Source organism: Martes martes, assembly GCF_963455335.1.
Source record: "Martes martes genome assembly, chromosome: 11".
NCBI lineage: Eukaryota > Metazoa > Chordata > Mammalia > Carnivora > Mustelidae > Martes > Martes martes.
The window spans coordinates 2873997-2894384 of NC_137899.1; the positions used below are offsets into that span (position 1 = coordinate 2873997).

Consider the following 20388-nt stretch of genomic DNA (forward strand, 5'->3'; position numbering starts at 1 on the left):
TTTTTTTTAATTTATTTATTTTTAATTTTTTTTGTTTAGAGTGATCAGGGGAGGGGTAGAGGGAGAGAGAATCGTAGCCGACTCCATGCTGAGCACAGAGCTCCATGCGGGGCTCAATCTCACGACTGACCTGAGCTGAGATCAAGAGTCACACTTAACCAACTGAGCCACCCAGGCATCCCCGAAATGCCATCCTTATCAGACCATCTTTTTAACAGCACTCTTGTGACAAGGACCACTCGGCCTCCTACCTGCGATTGTGTTTCCTGTCTTCTAATTGGTGGAGATGGAAATTCTGATTGACACCATCTTTACTACTGATTCCCTTCCCCGCCTTGGCCCCTGTGCTTTGAGACCCTTCCTCCGCAGGGCCTTCCCAGCCCCGTGATCAGCTCTTCCCGACAGAGCCAGGAACAAGAGAAGTATGTCCTGGGCTGGGTAACTGCAAGTCTCCAGTGCAACCTGTCTCTCTTCTCGCATTTTCCTGCAAGCAATCAGGAGGAGCCAAGCCGCGTCTTCAGCACTTTGCTTGGAAATAGTTGCAGCTGAGTATTCAATGTCATGCCTCTCAAGCCCACCTTTCCTAAAACACCGGGTCACAAACACAATGCAGCCAGGATCTTTGCCACTTTTTAGCTGGGGTGGCCTTTGCCCCTGTCCTGTAGGGTGCTCCCTGTTTCCATCCAGGACCTTGTCACCATGGCCTTTGCCGGTGTATGCTACCGATGTTCTGTCCGTGAGCACGCTGACCTTCCCCAGGGGGGACAAAGCTTTCTCTGGAACCCCTCTTTGCTCTCTCAGCTGTTGCCAGAATCATCCTCGGCTGTCTGTGCACAGCAATGCGGGCTGTTTCTAGCATATTCTCAGAACTGCTCCAACCTCTACCCTCTACCCACGTCCAATGCCACTTCCACATTTTCATATATTTGTTATAGCAACACCCCACTTCTGGTACCCGGTCCTGTTGTAATCCGTGCAGGGGATGCTTTACCAAGAACTACAGACGGGGTGGGCTTGTGAACAAGAGAAATTCATTTCTCGCAGTTCTGGGGCTGGGAGTCGGAGATCCAGGTGCTGGCGGAATCGGGGTCTGGCGAGGGCTCACTCCTGGTTCACAGATGGCCTTCCAGCTGTGTCCTCACACGGGGAAAGGACAAGGACCTCTGCGGGGCCTCTTTCATAAGGGCACTAATCCCATCATGACCCGATCACCTCCCACGGGCCCCACCTCCAAATAACAGCAGACTGGGGGTTAGACTACAACTTGCAGATTGGGGAGGGGGTGTGGGGGACACACACCCATCCCGTCTATAGCCGTCTTCACTGTCATCCTCATGGATGACATTATCCTTCTCATCCTTAGTTATGACCCTTCCCAACTGGGAACTACCTACCAGGCAGGTCCCTCGGAAAGCTCGCATGCAAAGCAGGCAGACTGATGTATTTTTTAAAAATGACCAGGACCCATTGTACCCCTTGGAATGAAGAAAGGCAGCAGAATACTGCATTAATATAAAAAAAAAATTCATCTCAGGGCGCCTAGGTGGCTCAGTTGGTTAGGTGTCTGCCTTCAGCTCAGGTCATGATCTCGGGATCCTGGGATCCAGCCCCGCATTGGGCTCCCTGCTCAGTGGGGAGTCTGCTTCTCCCTCTGCCTCTGCCCCTCTCCCTGCTCCTGCTCTCTCTCTCTGTCAGATAAAAAAATAAAACCTTTAAAAACAACTCATCTCATTTTGATATACAAAACAAAAATCCTACAACTCTGCTCTAAATAGTGGTTTCTGATAGACTGTATAACAAAAAACTGAAACTAATAAATAATGTATTATTATTTCTCAATTATAAGTTTTGACTTTGTGTTTCTCCCAAACAATACAATCACCTTGGCCTTGTATAGAAATTGTTGCATTGGGGTGCCTGCGGGGCTCAGTGGGTTAAGCCTCAGCCTTCGGCTCAGGTCATAATCTCAGGGTCCTGGGATCGAGCCCCGCATCGGGCTCTCTGCTCAGTGGGGAGCCTGCTTCCCCCTCTTTTTGCCTGCCTCTCTGCCTACTTGTGATCTCTCTCTCTCTGTCAAATAAATAAATAAATAAATAAGAAATTGTTGCATTACAGGGATTTAATTGAACCGATCTAAACCCTTTTGTCCCTTAAGTATATCTTGTGTTCACTCTGTTACTTTTCCAAAATTCTTCCTGTTCCATCTCAATCTTGAGCAAGGGGTATGGCTTACATCCATTTTAAAATGTGAAATTTAGGGGCACCTGGGGGGCTCAGTGGGTTAGGCCTCTGCCTTCCGCTCAGGTCGTGATCTCAGGGTCCTGGGATCGAGCCCTGCATGGGGCTCTCTGCGCAGCGTGGGGCCTGCTTCCTCCTCTCTCTCTGCCTGCCTCTCTGCCTGCTTGTGATCTCTGTCAAATAAATAAATAAAATCTTAAAAAAAAATAAAATGTGAAATTTGTCTACCAAAAAAAGAAAGAAAGAAAGAAAAGGCCATTATCCCTTTAACACATACTACAGGGCACAGTAGAAGGTGTTGATGGGGACACAGGATTTCTCTGTGCCGGCAGAGAGGATGGTTTTGTTTTCCCAACTGGCTGAAAGCCCAAACTGCTATGTAATATTGAGATACTGAAATCTTTGTCACAAAGGAGGAGCTTGTCCTTAAATCATTTTATATTATTTAAAAAAATGATTTATTTACTTATCTTGTTGGGATGGGGGGAGGCAGAAGGAGAGGGAGAGAGAGATTTCCAAGGAGACTCCAAGCTGGGCATGGAGCCTGGCATAGGGCTCGATCCCAGGACCCTGAGATCATGGCCTGAGCATGACCCCTGATGGAGAGGGGACAGATGGAGTCCTGGGGCAGGATGTCTAGGGAAGGGAACTGTCCAGACCTTTTAGCTGCTCTGGGTAGGGTACATAACAAGGATGGGCAAAAGCAGAAATGAACCTGTGTCCTGGGAGTTGAAATAAACAGCTTCAGTCAACAACAGGGGTAAACTAGGAGAGAGGAAAAATAGGACAGGTTCAAGGGCTTTGAGAAATCACAATGTGTACTCAAATGCATTTTTTTCCTTTTCTCAAAATACTGCTGAGCAGGAGCTCTCTACTAAGATATATCTAGAATAAGATGCCTGTATACATGATACAGAGTATATAAAATCTTAAATATAGTGGGATATATGTAATAAATGAGGATGTCTATGTACAGATAGGCAGGTAAGATATATGTAGGAAGGGTGCCTGGGTGGCTCAGTCAGTGCAGCGCCTCCGGCTCGGGTCACTGATCTCAGGGTCTCCGGCTCGGGTCACTGATCTCAGGGTCCTGGGATCGAGCCCCACCTGGGGCTCCCTACTCACTGGGGAGCCTGCTTCTCCCTCTCCCTCGGCCCCTCCCCCTGCTCATGCACTCGCGTGCTCTGTCTCTCTCAAATGAGTAAATTAAAAAAATATATTTTGAAAAAAGATGTAGGTACGATGTACAATTCATCCAAACATCCACAAATAAAACCACATCAAATGTGCAGGTGGGATTGTGTGAGGACGTCTGGATCCCTGCAAGCGCTCGGGAGAGCGGTGGGGGCCGAAGGGTGGGAGATGCGCTCGTCCTTCTGGCCGCCCGGGCCGCACCTGGATTCTCACTGGGCCCGACCCCTGCGACCTCGGCCTCCGAGCTCGGAAGCGGCGACTGTCTCCCCAGGGGACCGCCGGCCTTCACGGCTGGGATCGGAGCCAGAGGCGCCCCGTTTCCGAGCGCGGACCGCGGGTCCTAAGGAGGGTCGCGCCCCGGGGTGGGCGTCTCCGCGCCCGCGCCTGGCCGCTCCCCGTGCAGGCGGCTGCGCCCTGGGTCAGGGGCTCCCCAGAAACAGCCGCAGCGGCGTCGGTCCGTCGCGAACCGGAAACACCCTGAAAACACGGGGTCTGGGGAGGCCCCTTGCGGGACCGTCCCCTGCCGGCACGCGGTGGGCGGAAACGGCGTTTGCTGGGTTCCCTCCTCTATTTTTAAAGTTGATTTATTTTAAAGTTGTTTTTCTCCTTTGTAGTAACCTCGACACCCAGTGCGGGCTCCAGCTCGCCGCCCCACACCGAGTCTCGGGCTCCTCCCAGGGCGTCAGGGGCCCCCGTTCGTCCTCTTTAAAAAATGCATGAATTAAACGGGCGACGAGCAGGCCAATCCGTCTAACTTGTTGTCCTTCCTGGAACCTCCCCGGGGTGGAGCACCCGAGGGAGCCCGGGGCCGGCCCCGCCTCTCCACGCCCCGCCCCCGCCCCGCCCCCCGCCGGACCCCGGCTCCGCCCCCTGCCCGCTGACGGGCGCTATCGCTCCGCCCCCTGGCCCTGACTGGTCGGCCGCTTCCCCGCAAGCTTTCCCGATTGGCTGGAGGCGCTCCCGCCCCGCCCGCCGGTTGGCCGTCCGGCCGTTGCCCGGGCGACGCAGGCTGCTGCGCTTCCGCATCCGCTGGGAGTGCGGGGTGGGCGGGGGCCCCGGCCGCCGCGAGTGGAGTCTTCTCGGACGGAGCGGGCCGCACTCACGGAGACCCTCGGCGGGCCGGTGAGCTGGGCAGGGGGCGGCGCGGGGCGGCGGGGGGCGGCGCCGAGGGGGGAGGGCGGGGCCCTCTGTCACCCCGGCCCCGGAGGGCCCCCCGCGCGCAGCCGTGATCCCGGTGGACGTGCCCCCGCGGTGGACCGGGCGTGGGCGGGCGCCTGCTGTACGCCCGTGTGCGGGCGCCCCCGCCGTGTCCCCGCGGCCGTCCGCTGCCCCGCCGCGTGCGCGCGTGACGTGCCCGGTCTGTGTACCGGCGAGCGTGCGCCCCGCCGCGCCGGGCCTGGCCGCGCCCGCTGCTCCCCCCGCGGTCGGGACGCCCCTGCTGAACGACGGGACGCCTGCGCGCCTGCAGGTGGAGGGGCCTGGACAGGAGGTCCGGCGCGTGTCCTCGGCAGCGCAGCCCCGCGGCGTCCCGGCCCACCCGACGGCACCCGGTCCGCGTGGCGCCCCGGCATGAGGAACGCGAGCAAGGAGCTGCAGGGCGCGGCCGGCCGCCACGCCCCCTGCGGTGAGTGACCCGCAGCCGCCCCGCTCCGAGCCCCGCGCCGCGCGGGGCAGGGGCCCGCAGAAGTGCTGCTCCTGGGCCTCGGGGTCCAGGCAGCTTAAAGGGAAACAGGGAAAGAAATGCGGGGGCGGGGGGCGCACCCAGAACCCGGCTAGTCTCCATGTTCCCGGCAAGAACGCCGGCCTCCTCCTGTTGCCTCCGCGGGTGGAGGCTGGAGGGTCTCTGTCCTGTAAAGGTCTGACCGGGGTGAGCCTCAGCTGTCTCCGAGAGTGTAAGCACCTCATTTCCATCCCAGAAAATGGACGCTGCATCCCAGAGCGTTTCGTGACCTCTCTTCTGCTGGTGATTTATGCCCCCGCCCAGTTAACCGCGTCTTGGGATTTTCGTGGCTGGGCGCAGAGAAGGATTGGGTGGAGGGTTCTGGGGGCAGCTGGGCAGAAGGGAGGGAGAGCTGGATGCTGCGGCCTGTCTGTGCCGCTTGTCTTGATTCCTCCCCTTCTTGGGAAGGTGGGAAGAAAGGCTGGAGAAGGGGGGCTCGGGTGCCCCCGGGGAGCCTCCGGGTGGGAGCTGGTGGGCACCTGCCGAGCTCGCATCTGCTCAGAAGTGGCCTTCTCATTCCTAAATGAGCTGGTGACCTAGTCCAGAGCTCGGTCGTTGCCATTGGTGACACCGTGGGTGTGCTGGGAGCTGGGTGTGTGGTGGGTGGGGGTGGGGCAGCTGACCCGGTCCCCTTCTCCACTGTGGGCTCTCAGCCTCTTTGTGACTTCCCCAGCCTTAGTGGACTCCCCTGTATATAGGATATCAGTGGACACTGACAAAGGCCAGGCACTTCTGTACACTAACATTTAACCTCAAAACAACTCGACGTCATATCATTAACCCTGGTTTTTAGACGTGGGCACTAAAGCACAGAGAGTTTTAGGAAGCTGCCCAAGGTCACACATCTCACGGGGGCTCCTCTGTCCAGGCCTTGCAAGGCTGCAGCTGCCCAAAGGCAGGAGCGTGGCCATCAGCCACCAGAGCCCCGGGGTAAGTGGGCATAAAACACTGCCTTGGGACTAGAGTTCCGGGTGGCTCAGTTGGTTAAGCCTCCAGCTGCTGGTTTCTGCTTGGGGCATGATCTCAAGAGTCCTGGGATCGAGTCCTACACCTGCTTCGGTGCTCAGTGGGGAGTCTGCTTGACAGTTTCACTCTTCCTGCCCCTCTCCCCCACCCAACACGTGCTCTCTCTTTCTCTGTCAAATAAATACATAGACTTTTAAACAGGAAATCTACACGATACCCAGCACTGCTGGTAAAAATAAAAGGAACAAAAAGAAATCGACAGAGTAGTAATTGATCACAGTAGTACTGGTAGTAATTGCTGTACAAGTACCAGTAATTTCTAAGTGATAGAAGCTACCAGACAGTTCTCATTCCTTTCACCGTGTGTGTGCGCGTGCGCGCGCGCGAGCGGGCAAGCATGCCTGTGTGTGAGCTCCTTTGCACGCAGTTATGAATGCCTGGAGTAGAGCTCAGTGCCTGCCCAAAGCTTCCAGTAATGAGAACTGCAAGATACACCATTCTCTGTGGATTAATTAGTAATGAAAACACAGAGGAAAAATAAAGCAAGAAGTGCATGCCTTCCCTCTAAAAGGGAAAATCTTTGAGCTGAATGTGTTGAGAGTAGGAAGCTGCTTAGTTCTTTCTCCTAAGTCTTAAATTACCTGTGAGCTTCTGCTCCATTCTTAAACCTTTCTTAATGCTTTTTTTTTCATTCTCAAGCGTATGATGTTGATTCAGCTAATTGCTGTCCTTTGATATTCAAATATTTTGTTATGTTAAATATATTCGTTTTCATGCAGTGAACCCAGTTTTAGGTAGAGGTAGAAACTGGATGTTTAAGCTTTACTTTTAGAGAACAGATGTTCATGAGATACTTGTGTGTTACGTAAATTAATTTTTTAAAATATTTTGTTTATTTATTTGAGAGAGAGAGTGAGCAAGGGCAGGGGCACAGAGAGAGAGAATCTCAAGCAGACTCTGAGCGGAGTGCAGAGCCAGATGTGGGGCTCGATCCCAGGACCGTGAGATCAGAACCTGAGCAGAAACCAAGAGTCAGACCCTTAACCAACTGAGCCAGTCAGGTGCCCTCTACATAATTTAATTTATTCAGCACCGTTTTCCTGTGATCCTACCGTATTAGAGTTCTCCAGAGCAATGGATCCGACAGTGCACCTCTCTGTGTCATCCATCAGCTATCTATCATCTATCTGTGGACCATCTATCTATCTAAAGGTTTATTCTAAGGAACCGGCTCACAGGCTCACACAGTCGCTCACAGGCTCACACAGTCGTGTGGCTGGAGGCCAAGCCCAGAGAAGAGCTAATGCTGCGTTTGGAGTCTGAAGGCTGCCTGGAGGCAGAACTCCACCCCCACCCCGGGGACCTCAGTCTTTTTCTCTTAAGACCTTCAACTGATTGGACGAGGCCCACCCACATGATGGAGGGTGATCTGCTTTAATCAGAGTCCACTGCTATAAATGTTAATCTCACCTAAAAATGCCCTCAGAGAAGTCTGCGTGTCTGTGATCTCTTCCTTCTGTGGGATTACAGTGGGCACCGATAACGGCAGGTCTGGGGTTCTGTTTCTACCTCTCCCTCCCGGCAGGGGCAGGTGGTCCCAAAGCGGCCTGCAGATGAGGCTGTCCTGGAGGCCCCCGGCTCCTGTGCCCACTTGGGGGCTCCATGGCTCTGTGGATGCCACATTCACTGCATTGCCCGGGGCCCCTCTGTCCGTGGGGCACAGAGCAAGGGGGGTGGGGAGGACAGACAGCAGGCTGCCTTCCTCTCCCCTCCTTCTTCCTTCCCGTGTTTTCCCTCCTCCTGCTCACAGCCCCCCACCCACGGGAGTGGCACCCCCTCCATCTGCGCTCATCACGCTGCTGCTCTGTGGGACCCGCTTGACGTTCCCGGGGAGCCAGACTCAGCCTCGTCCCCCGCCTGGGACCTGCGGTGGCTTTCCGTCACACCCGGCTGCCAGGCCGAGGTCCTGGCCTCCTCCCGTCTCCTTGCTCTTGGGACCTCTCACTCGGTCCCACTGTGGCCTCAAGCACAGGCCTCGGGAGCAGCGGGGTGGGCCCGCGGAGGTGTGGGGGCATCACGTAGGGAGGTCCCCAGATGGGGACCCGGCCTGCCTCCTCCTGCCCCAGTCGGATGTGGGCAGTGCCACTTCTGGGCTGGGCTGTGTGTCTCAGCGTCATTCATGTGCTGAGCTCAGCAGATCTGGGCCAGCCTTGGTCCCGTGCCCCCCACGCTACCCTGTGGTGTTGTTAGTGTCTTGGGATTCTTCAGGAATGTGCACTCTCCAATATATCCAGAAATGCCAGTTACTCCCAGTTCCCCGGAGGAGAGAGTGCCCGGGACACACAGACACAGGGGGACAGGGACACTTTGGAGGAGGTCCTCGTGCCACTATTTTGGAGCAGAGGTGCAGCCTGGGGCGGAGGAACACAGGGCCGCATAGAAGGAATTCTTCCTTCTGGTGGGACCAGCAGCTGGCATGCCGGTGGGCTCAGGAGACTGGTGCCTACAAGCTCACTGCAGGCGTTCCAGAGAGGGGGGTGGTGTCTCCCGTGCTGATGTCCCGTGGGAGTTTCTCCTGTGCTAATGTCCTGTGGTGATGTCTCCCGTGCTGATGTCCCGTGGGAGTTTCTCCTCTGCTTATGTCCTGTGGTGATGTCTCCCGTGCTGATGTCCCGTGGGAGTTTCTCCTCTGCTTATGTCCTGTGGTGATGTCTCCCGTGCTGATGTCCTGTGGGAGTTTCTCCTGTGCTAATGTCCTGTGGTGATGTCTCCCATGCTGATGTCCCAAGGAAGCGTTTCCTGTGCTGATGTCCTGCGGAGGCTGAGATGCTCTCTGGGGCATGGCTGTGTTGTAGGCAGTGCAGCAAGCCAACCTGAACTTGGTGTAATTAATTGGTCCTCGGTCACCTCTTTTCTAGACTGGTATTACCACCTTCCCGTGAAGCGGTCTGACAAGCCCGTGGATGTCCCACCGGCCTCCCAGATCCCGGGCCTCAGTGATCTGAGGGAGCCTCCCAACGGGCACCTGCCTGTGCCCCGGAGGTACTGGGTAAAAGAAACAGACTCCGAGTATGTAAAGCTCGCGAAACAAGGCGGCCGACCCGGTAAGCAGCCTGTGCACGCCCCTGGGTCTCCACTGCGCGGGCCTGGGGTATTGGCTGGTTTTGGTCCTCATGGTTCCATGTGAAAATACCTGTAACATCTCTGAGTTCTGCCCCAGGCCAGTGGACATCGAGGGTCAGGCCACAGCCTGGGATGGGTGTGGCCCGAAGGATGTCTCCTTTTTAATGGCAAAGACTAAAAAGACCGAAATTACGGAATTGGCTTGCAAGCAACCCTGTGTCAGGGTCCCCGCCCCCATCCCCGTGGTCCAGGTGCAGAGGGTCCCCAGAAGCTGTCCACCTCCCCAGAGAGTCCCCGCCTGCAGTTCCGTAGCCTTGCTGGGGAAACCAGTTCGTGAGCTGCTGGAGCGCGGGGTCCTGGGTTTAAGATCACAGCCCTCGCCCAGCGTGTTCGAGCGGTTTCAACACCAAGGTCACAGATGATTTCAGCGATGATGCTGGTGAGTGTCCACCTTGGTCCACGGTTTAGCCAAAAACATGCTGCCTGGTTGAGCTCATACAGATCGCTGGTGAGGGGCAGGGCTCAGGCCCCGTGGTAAGGGACGCTGAGAGCCACCGCCTTTCCTGTCCTGTTTCCTGGCCACCATACTTCCCCAGGAGGCTGTCACGGGTGGTGGGAAACAGCCCCGCAACAGCCAGGCTTGGATGTTCAAGACCCCAAAACTCACCATTTCGCATCCGTCCGAGTCAGGCCAGGACAGGACCTGCAGTGCTCCTCCAGCCTCCTCCCCGCTCCCCGGCCTCGGGTCGAGAGAAAGTTCCTGGGATAGCCGGCAAAATCTAGATGGGCCCTCCGAGTTAGGTGACAGGATGGCATCGGCACTGACTTCCCGGTACAGATCTGGGCGCTGTCATTATGTAACACCAGTCTTCCAGAACCTTCTACCCAAGTTCATGGGGGCAGAGGAGGCCACAGGTCTGCGAGGGGCTTCCAAACTGCTCCCCAAACAGCATTGATGGTGATGACACTAATGAATGGGGGAGAGGGGGAGAAATGCAGCAGATGTGAGCCCCTGGGGAGGCTGGGGAAGGGGGATGGGGGTTCCTGCTGTTCTGACAACTTTATGGGAAGCTGCCTGCTGCTCGCGCTGCTTGCTCACCCCGGCGTCTTTTTGGCTTTGAGATCTGTTGAAGCACTTCGTCCCCGGGACCAGGAAAGGCTCCCCGGTGGCCTACTCCTTGCCAGACTGGTACATCCACCACAGCAAGCCGCCCACGGCCGAGCAGAGACAGTGAGTATCACGGGGCTGCCTCCCTCATTGTTACAGGGGAGCGTAGCCCGCTCTGCATTTTGGAGATTCTATTTATTTATTTGGCAGAGAGCAAGCGAGCCCACAAGCAGTGGGGGCAGCAGGCAGAGGGAGAAGCAGGCTCCCCGATGAACAAGGAGCCAGCAGCGGGACTCGATCCCAGGACCCTGGGATCATGACCCGAGCTGAAGGCAGACGCTGAACTGAGCCCCCCAGGCGCCCCATTAAACCAAGAGATCTTGAGTAGGGGCACTGGGAGTGTGAAATGACAACCCGGGTGGTATAGCAGCCAGGAGGGAATGGGTCGGGGTGCCACAAGAGGGATGACCGCGCAGGGGTCCCAGGGCTGGACCTCCGGGGCTGCTTAGGGGCCACGGCTTCAGGCCTTGCCCTGTTCCCAGGGCCGGTGACAGTGGCTGGTGAAGCGTTCTTTGCCCTGAAGGACGCAGGTGCCCCACGAAGCCAGAAATGCAGACAATCCCAACCTATGGTGGTCACAGAGCTGTGGGGAGCCCTGTCCTCCAGAATGTCTCCAGTGTCTACGGAATTCCTGTCTGGGCGTGCACACTGTAGCCTCCATGCCCCCTCTCTTGGACTGGGAGGCACTGGGAGAAACCACTTCCTGTGGCTTCCCTGTGGGGTTTGGGACACAGGAGTACAGATGGCCGGAGCTGTCACCCCGTGTCCCTAGAAGGCTCTGTCTGTGGTCCTGCACTTTCATCCTGGGGGCTCCTGTCCCCCGTAATTTAAAGCTCACCCTTGGCCGACACAGCTGAGCTCTGATTGGAGCAAAGCAGAGAAGAGAGAAGGAGGCAGGAGAGGGCCTGACCCCACTGCCATGGAGTGACCGGCGGCGCTGGGTTTCCGCACTCTCCATCCATCCTGTGACCTGTCCCTTGCTTGGACGCATGGCCAAGGGGGCGCCCAGCTGTCCTGGGGCTGTGCGGACACTGAGCGTCCTTGAGGCCTTCTGCAGCCCAGGGGCAGCTGCTCTAGCTGGGGCCCGAGCCCCCGGATGGGAGGGTCAGCAGGCAGGTCCTCCTCCCTTCCCCCGGGCCACATGCACTGCCCCTCCACTGTGTCCCTGGCTGTCCTTGTCCCAGGTGTGGAAGCAGGGAGTGCGGCCGTCCCTCCCATCCTGTGTGCCCTTGCCAATCTTCCAAGCTTCCTAGTGGCCCTCCCAGCGTGTGGGGGTGGGAGGTAGAGAGGAGAAAGGTTGGGAGCCCAGGAACTGCAGTGGAAATTGTCCCTTTCTCGGACATTCCAGCCCTCCCTTCTGGGCCCTGGGGCTTCTCCCTGTCCGCAAAGAGCCCTAAACATGGGAGGGCTCGCTCTGCTGTCCCTGCAGGGAAGCAGGGGGGTGCCACACCTGTGGGCTTCTCTTCCTGGGCACTGGGGTCCCGTCTCTAGCCTGCGTTCCCAGCCTCTGATCTCTGCTCCCTGGCCTCTGCACCAGCTTCCCCAGGGGCCTCCAGCCCGCCTCCTTCCTCCCTCTGTGTCAGGGGCAGCGGGAGCCCCTTCCTCTCTGTACTTCCTAGTGCTCTGCCGACTTCATCCGTGTCCCTCCCTTCCCCTGCTCGGAGCAGCCCTGGCTTAGACAGGCGATGCATCCTGGAGGACCGGCCCTCCCCTCCCATCTCCCCTTTCCCCCCCCTCCCCACCTCCCCCAGCTGCAGTCCCTGCCCTCTCCATGCCCCTCACTGCTGCCGGGATAAAGTCCCAGCCCTTCGCCCTTAGCCCGCAGCAGTGTGTGTGTTGGGGGGATGATGACAGAGGACAGTGCTGGCAGGTGCACGTCCCACCCCCCAGCCTCTAGCCAGGCCTGAGTGCTCGCCAGTGGAGACAGGAAACCAGGCTGGGAGTTTCAGTACCACAGTAAAAAGGACCATGAGGGGCGCCTGGGGGGCTCAGTCGGTTGAGCTTCCGACTCTTGGTCTCAGCTCAGGTCAGGCTCGGATCGAGCCCCGTGTCGGGCTCTGGAATCAGTGCAGAGTCTGCTTCGGAGTCTCTCTCTCCCTCTGCACCTCCCCCTGCTGCCATGCTCCCCCCACCCCATCTCTCGCTCTCAATATAAATAAATAAAGTCTTTTTAAAAATGACTGTCAAACAGAAAAAGGGTATTATTGTTATGAAACGACCGTGTGCAATGGCAGATGTTGAAGGGGGTCTAGATAGTCTGAGCGGACAAAGTGGCAGATGATATCATAACAGAAATCATTAGTTTCTAATTCATCTACTTCAAGAATTCGTAATGTAAGATGCTCTCATTTTACCGGTTGTGTCACCTTGTGACCTCTGACTTGGACTCCGATTCTGGGAAGCGGCCCCGAGAAGCGTTAGTCATTCATTCAGTGGAACGGGGAGGGACGGCCTGCGAGAGCTGGTGTGGGAGGAGGGCAAGGGATGGTGTTTGCTGTGGGACCGCAGGGAGAGGGAGGAGGGAGGGGAGGAGGGAGAGAAATAGGAAGGGGGAGGAGGGGGGAAGTGGGCGAGGGGAAGGAGGGAGGAGGAGGAGGGAGGACGGAGGAGCAGGAAGGAGGGAGGAGGGAGGGGAAGAAGGGGGAGAGTAGGGGGGGAAGAGGGGGCCTCAGGTCGGAGCTCTTGTCTCCGCAGGATCCCCGCTGTCTCCATGCCCGATTACATGGTTTACGAAGAGTTTAGCCCCCAGCAGAGCAACGGAAGCTACGAGTCCAGGAGGGGGCCTTTCGACTTCGACGTGAAAACGGTTTGGCAGAGGGAAGCCGAGGACCGTGAGAAGGAGAAGAAAAAGGTGAGGGGTGGGTGCCCACCGGGCTGTGTCCCCGCGCAAGCCGATACTGGGTCTCTTGTCGCTGCAACACTGCCGCGACTCTGTGTTTCCTTGTTTAAAAGACCGACTGACTCATTTGAGAGAGCGAGCGCGTGTGGGAGGGGAGGGGCAGAGACAGAGTCTCAGGCAGACTCTCCGCTGAGCGGGGACCCCGACACGGGCTGGATCGAGACATGACCCCGAGATCATGACCTGAGCCGAAAGCAGGAGTCGGTGCTCAAACCACTGAGCCACCCACCCCCCCTGCCCCCCATTCTGTATTTTAAATTTGAATCGACTAAAAGGCAAGAGGCCATGGTAATATTTTTTTTTCTTTTTATGAATATTGACTCTGTGGGGTAAGATTACCTTGTACCAGGTGAGTTTTAACTAGCGAGTGTTTGTCTGGGGCGGCCTCGACATGTCTCTTCCCATTCAGCGTGTATAAAAGCGACATTTTGTATTTATTCGTTATCCAGTCTCCAAAGGTGTCTATTGTGTTCAAGTCGTTAAGTGAAGATTTTCCTGGAATACTCTTTTTTTTTTAATTAACAGTTCTTTTTTATTTTTATTTTTTAAAGATTTTATTTATACATTAAAAGAGCAGCTACGAAGTCGAGGGCCGTCTCTGCTTGGTGGCCTTGTGGTTGGGGTGTCTCGATGCAGAGGCCTTCTGACCCCCAGGCTGGAGCCCCACTGTCCAGGGCCGAGCATTGGCCACCGACGCTCCAGCACCAAGGTCTTGGTTCTCGGCACATGGGGTGGGAGAGTGGGGTTCCTGGCCTGGACCATCTGTGCCTGACTCCCGGGCTTGGCTTCTCAGTGTCCTGGTTTGAGGAGAACTGCTGACTTTGGGGACTCAAGCAGTTGAACCCGCAGAGAATGTCAGGTGTCTGCCACGGGCTGTCTGGTCTTCCTCAGAACACCCCCACCCTCCCGCCATGGTTCCGGCTTCTGCTCCGATCAATGAAACGGACTGTTTTTAGGACCAGGTCCGTGTCTTGGTGATACGTGAGCAGCTACACCATCGATCGATAAAGGGCATCTTTGGGAATTAACCACAGCCACCGTGTGCATCTAGAGGACCTTGAAATGCTAAATGCTGTACCAGCCCAAAATCCTATGGGGTTTCTGAGCCACGGACCAAAGCCGTGTGGGGCTGAACCCAGGGCAGGAAGCAAGCGCGTGTGGGCGGCCGTGCTTAAGGAGGCGAGGTGCCCGTGGGCTGTGGTTGAAGACACCAACGTGGTGGACAGTTGAGTTCCAGAAAGGAGGTGTGGGGTGCCAGCTGGGGGTGTGGGCACCCTGTCAGGGGGCTTCGAGAGCCCAGATGTATCTTCATCACCCGCTTCTGTGCATAGCAAATGGCATGGAACTGGGGGAGTTCTTGTGTTATTTTCTCTTGTGTCCCACTGGACCTTTGGCACAGCTAGAGTGTGACCTTGAATGTAGATGGAAGTGTGCACAGTATTACGCTAGGATTTGACGGGTGTCCATCCCCAGCCTCTCTTGAGGGCCTGGCTGTCCTGCCCCTTGTCCCCCAGACCCCCCATGACTGGGCCTCGGGGGCGAGCTGGGACATTGAGCTTCCCCGGCTGTGACCCCTAACTTGCTACGTGGCAGACCCAGGACCATATTTAGGGCAAAATGCTCCCCACGGGTGACCAGCATTGTGGCGTCTCAGTCACCTCTGGGGCAATTGGGCTGGAGCAGGTCTCCCTTTCTGAAAGGCCCCCTTCTCCCCCGTGAATGCGGGCGGTACCTTTGTAGGCTCAGTTTTTTGCTTTTTGTTGTTTTTCTTTTGTTTTCCTGTAACGTTTTCCCCTATTTTGTGATGCTGTAATTTAGACGCAGGAAATCCGCACTCTTCCTGGGCACTGTTATGTGGGTTCAATAAGCATGTAGCCACCACAGCTGGGAAGGCACTGAGCTCTTCCGTCACCCCCAAAGGTCCCAGCCCCTTCGCAGCCAGGCCGAGCTGCTGCCGTGAAATCGTGGATCCTGTCTGAGGCGTGACTGTCGCATGGGACGCTTGCTGAGCTGTGTTTTCTTGGGGTTTTGGCCCAAAGAGTCATGACCCTGCGCCAGGATCGTACTGTCCTGTGTCTCCTCTCCCCCTTCTGGGACTGTCCTCCTTCAGCGTCTGAGCGTCTGTCCCTCAACCATGGTTCTGTGTGCTTCTTCACACAGGTGAGGCTCCCAGCCATTAACTCAAAGTACCCGAGCAAAGTGGGGACCCCGCTCGGCCCCAGAGACCCTGCAGGAGGCAAACTCTCCTTTCCTCCCATGTAAGTGCACGGGCAGTGCCCACGCGTCTGGAGCGGGCTTGGGTTTGGGCTTTTTGGTCCTCTGTCTAGGGGACAAAGGGACAGTAATGACAACAAGGCACTGGGCAGTCAGTGGCCTAATGATGCTTACTTCCCGGGAACACCTTTTGGTGATGCGGCTTTGATGTCACATCCCCATGGACTGGCCTCGTCCCCTGGCATCCGTCGGGCCCTCGTGGAGCGCAGCTGTCCCCCTTCATGTCTGGACTGTGTGGGCGCCCAACTTCTCCAACCAGCTGCTTTGCCTCCGTGAGCTTGTGTCCTACCCAAGACACCCCCCCAGGGACCCCGTCCTCACCAAGGCTCACCATTTATTTATTTATTTTTATTTTTTAATTTTTAAAAAAAGATTTTATCCATTTATTTTTTGAGAGGGGGATGGAGAGGGAGCACAAGCAGGGGGAGGGGCAGAGGGAGAGGGAGAAGCAGGCTCCACACTGAGCAGGGAGCCCTGTACGGGACACAATCCCAGACCTGGGATCATGACCTGTGCCAAAGGCAGAAGCTTAATGACTGAGCCACCCAGGCACCCCAGATAACCTTCTTTCAATAATTTACTTATTGAAGTCATCTCTGTACCCAGTGTGGGGCTCGAACTTGACCCTGTGATCAAGAGTCACGTGCTTCACTGACTGAGCCAGCCGGGCACCCCCACAGCACATAATCTTTAATGTCAAGGAAGAGCTGATCCAGAAAGTGACAGTTTGGTAAAGAAACGGTAGAGTCCAAGCATCGATTAGCACCTGGGGGAGGCCGGTGTTTGTGAGGGCGGTGTCCCCGAGAAATGCGGCATTATCCTCTAATTGGCTGTCATGAGCAGGGGTTTTAGAAACGACTAAGCAAGCTCCCACCCTGTGCCAGGGTCGACTGGAAGTGTGTTTCCTTGTGCTGAGGAAGCGGGACAAAGGGTCGTGCCAGATGGCTCTGTCTGCGACTCTTGATCTTGGGGTCGTGAGTTCAAGCCCCACCTTGGGTGCAGAGATGATTTCAAAAAATAAATGAATAAAATAGACTTGGAAAAATGGAGAGAGGGAAATCAAGATTGAGAGAGAGAGAGAGAGAAGTATCTGTGTTACCGTTTAAGGGACAATAACGCATCTCGTTATCCGCGCACCTGCTGAGACCTGACCTTGACCGGCATGCCCCTTGGTGCGGAGGTTTGACATCCATTTCTCTCTTTTTGAGGCCTGGTCAAAAAGCCAGTTCACCCACAAACTTTTCCAAACTTATCAGCAATGGCTATAAGGATGAGTGGCTACAGCGAGCTGACTCAGAGAAGAGGAGTCCGCAGACCCCCGGGGCGGCCCCCCCGTCTCCGTCCACACAAGAGCCTGAAGGGAGCCAGGATGCAGGGTCGGAGCCAGACCCGGAGGTGCCTGGGGGCGCCGAGGACGTCCAAGGTGAGCGCGCCCTGCAGCCCGTGTTTGCTGAGGCCTCTGTTCCTTGAGATGTCTTCTCACTGGGTCTTTCACACGGAGCGATCTAAAAACCATGGACGATCCCCCAGAAGCATGGTGCTCACAGACACACAGCAGGGTCGTATATGTTTCACGCTTCTCTTTATTCCCAGAAACAGCAAAAGTCACGATATCTGTGACCTTCCCACTTCCTTTCAATTGTTGAAACCTACAGGGTCCTCACCCCTCCACGCGTGCACTTCTGGAAACCGAACTCACGCTTCACGCTTGAAATTACTCCGTCTCCCACGTCCCTTACATTTTGTTATTAAACTCTGAATAGTTCAGAGTAAGTGTCCCTGTCATTAGATGGTCCAAATCCTGTATTCATTCTGATTTTTCCCGGTCCTGGTGACAGGCAGACTTCGTCTTATTTTTGGCCACGTCCATCGTAAAGCCCGTCGACCCTGGTGTTGACTTTCCGTGGCTCAGTGTTCATTGACCTTTTGTCTGTCGGCAACTAGTTTTTTCTCTCGAGGTTTCATGTCCTTGCTTAAGGAGGAAGGAGGCGTCCAGAGTACTGCACGTTGATGTTTGCCAGCAAGGTCTCTGCCCGCCGTCCCCGCCCAGCCCCCGAATGACCCCAGCGAGGGCGACGGTGCCCGTGCACCTGCTCAGCGCCCACCCCATGCTCAGCGGCCCGGCCGTCCTGTCAGTGACGTGTCCTATCTCCACTGTCCTGACGGATGCCTGACAAGGTCATGCTCAGTGTCGCTAGGAAGTACACTTGTGAACATTTCTGCGCTAGCTGTGTTCTGTGGCTTCTTGTTTTAAGTGATACAGCCTTTTAGTAAGCCTTATTGTAAGTAATTATTAAAAGTGTGATTCTTTTAGGACCAACTCTGTTTTATTAAATTGAACAACTCGCATGCTTGTTCCGTATTATAGATGCTCCTTCTCCAGCAGCCATGCCCTGTCCTCTGGGGCTGGGGAAGCACCCCTGCCCCCTCCTGCTCAGCATATCCTTATGGGGTAGGGGAGCTTTCCGGCAGGTGTAGGCACAGCGCAGAAGGTGGTCAGGGCCCGGCCTCGTCTAGCCGTGCACAGGGTGGAGATGGAGGTTTCCCAGGTAAGCACTGGGCGGGCAGGTAGAACCGTGCGTTTCATTTTCATGTAGACTTCAGGAGTGGTCCTGAAAAATAAGGACTGACACCGGCGCTCTTCCGTTCCTTAAAATTAATAGGTTCAAATTCTTAACTCGTAAAAAAAATGTCATCTTCCTGTGTCTTTCCCCGTCAACCCCATCGCTTCCCTTTGCATTACAGGAGGAGCCCCACCTCCTTCGGCGTCCACGCCTGGAGAGCTCAAGTAAACCCCCACCTGCTCCGCTCCCGGGGTCGCCTTCTGACGGCTGGATGGGGTCTGACGATGCGCTGGCTCTGTTTCTGAGGCTTCTGCTCTATTCGGTGAATGTAGGTTCTTAGGAGATCGGCTCTCTTAGAGCCGACTTGGCACCACTGTTGAGACGGTGCAAGTGTTGGGCGTTGCTTCCTGCGTCTCTCCAGGATGTGAAGCAGCGCAACCTCGCTGGCCCAGGATGTCCCAGTGTCTTGGAATCAGCCACTTGCTCTCCGGCCCACCATCATCTGACCTCACCCACTCCCATGCGAGTCTGCGCCGGCAACATTTCGATGGAAATCAACCATTTAGACTCTACCTAGAAGAAACCCAAAGTCTTTCCCTTTCTTTGGTCCTGCAATATCTGTAGAAATAATTTTTTTCCATTTCAGAAAAATTTAACTGCAGAATATTGTGACATAGTTTATACTAAGAAAAAGATTGATTTATTATGCCTTAAGGTTGTAAGCATTTAATGTAAAAGCATGGTAGCGTATGCTGGTTTAAAATGTTTGCTAATATTTTTTGCATAAACTGAAATTCGTAACATTCCACATTTACTATTTTGTATCATTTAGGTAAAACTATGTTTAATTTTAACATTTAACTTAGTAGTCTTAACAAAAATTTTTAAATAATCAGACTGAATTTTCTTATTTTATAAATTTTGCTACTGTTTATATGTAGGTAATTAGCACGACAGTGTAGTTTTATATTTCGTACATTTTACTCATGAATAAAATAATTTTTCTGGAAGATTTTCAGAAAGCCAAATAATGTCTCGAGTATTTTTTTTTTTTTTAATTATTTGAGAGAGAGGGAGGGAAAGAGACAGAGTGAGCATGAACAGGGGGAGGGACAGAGAGAGAATCTCAAGCCGACTCCCCACTGAGTGCAGAGCCCGACACGGGGCTCGATCCCACGACCCTGAGATCATGACTGGAGTAGAAACCAGGAGTCAATACTTAACAGACTGAGCCACCCAGGCACCCCAAGTTCTTGGGTATTTTAACATCTCTCCCAGAATAAACTTAGGATGCACTTACCAAAAATTGAAGGAGGGGGAACCCTGCTTCCTCCTACTGGGGCAGCAAACCAGTAGCTAAAGTAGCATCCAGGTGCCCGGTGCCTCTCCTCCCGCTGGGTGGGTGATGATAACCAGCGGCAGGGCGTGAGAGCTCCCCCTGCTGGGCGTCCGACTCCATGCAGAAGGACGTTTCCTTGCACTCATCTTCACAGGACTGACTCCGGATTATCTCTATCTCTATCTCTGTCTATCTATATTTATATCTACAATCAAAACTGTATCTATGTGGACAAATGTCCAGGGAATTCTGCTGAATAGAAAAACCCAGTTTGGAAAGGTAAGAGACTATTTGTGTGTGTGTGTATATGTGTGTGTGTGTGTGTGTGTGTGTGTGTGTGTATACACCTTTTTTTTTAATGACACATTTTAGAAATTGAGGACCAATGAGTGGATGCTAGGGTTTAGGGGATGAGAGGTAGGTGTGTGGATAGGGCACCTATGGAGGTTCTTTTGGTAACGGAGGGCTCCCCTCTCAGGCCCCCTCCAACTTCCGCTACTCTAGTTCTGCAAAATGTTTGCATTGGGGGAAACGGGCAGAAGACATCCTTCTGTATCACTCCTTACAACTTTATCTGAGTCATTCGAGCTGTTGTAGCAAAAATGTCACAGCCTAGGTGACTAATACACAGCAGAAATTTGTTGGGGGTATCATTCCCATCTGATAGACCTCGATCGAGCTCAGGTGGGCTCCAGTGGCTTACAGAAAGCCAGGGGCTGGCATGCGTCATGGCCCCAACACTGGAGTGATTTCCCAAGAGGCAAAGGTCACTATGGGCTGAGCACCAGTTGACAAAGGAACTTTCAGGATTCCTGGATGGACTGGGGGAGAATTCCTGTGTGAGGTAACCGTTCAGAGCAAAAGCAGTCAGGGGGGACGGTGTGCGGAACACTGAGACCGTGC

General features: G+C 54.9%; 1 protein-coding gene across 2 annotated transcripts; it reads left to right on the forward strand.

Moving 5' to 3' along the window:
- The first annotated feature begins 4460 nt into the window (after positions 1-4460).
- LOC308352671 (uncharacterized protein C7orf57) lies at positions 4461-19177 on the forward strand. 2 transcript variants are annotated; one of them, XM_080818988.1, is made up of 8 exons: positions 4461-4554; positions 4901-5056; positions 9037-9222; positions 10364-10472; positions 13104-13260; positions 15469-15566; positions 16791-17005; positions 18328-19177. In XM_080818988.1, exons 2-8 carry the CDS (start codon positions 5002-5004, stop codon positions 18372-18374), a joined length of 867 nt encoding a protein of 288 aa, XP_080675114.1. In that variant the 5' UTR covers positions 4461-4554; positions 4901-5001; the 3' UTR covers positions 18375-19177. The 2 variants fall into 2 exon arrangements, with proteins under 2 accessions (XP_080675114.1, XP_080675115.1); XM_080818989.1 differs by having other exon boundaries at positions 16839-17005.
- Positions 19178-20388: the final 1211 nt, after the last annotated feature.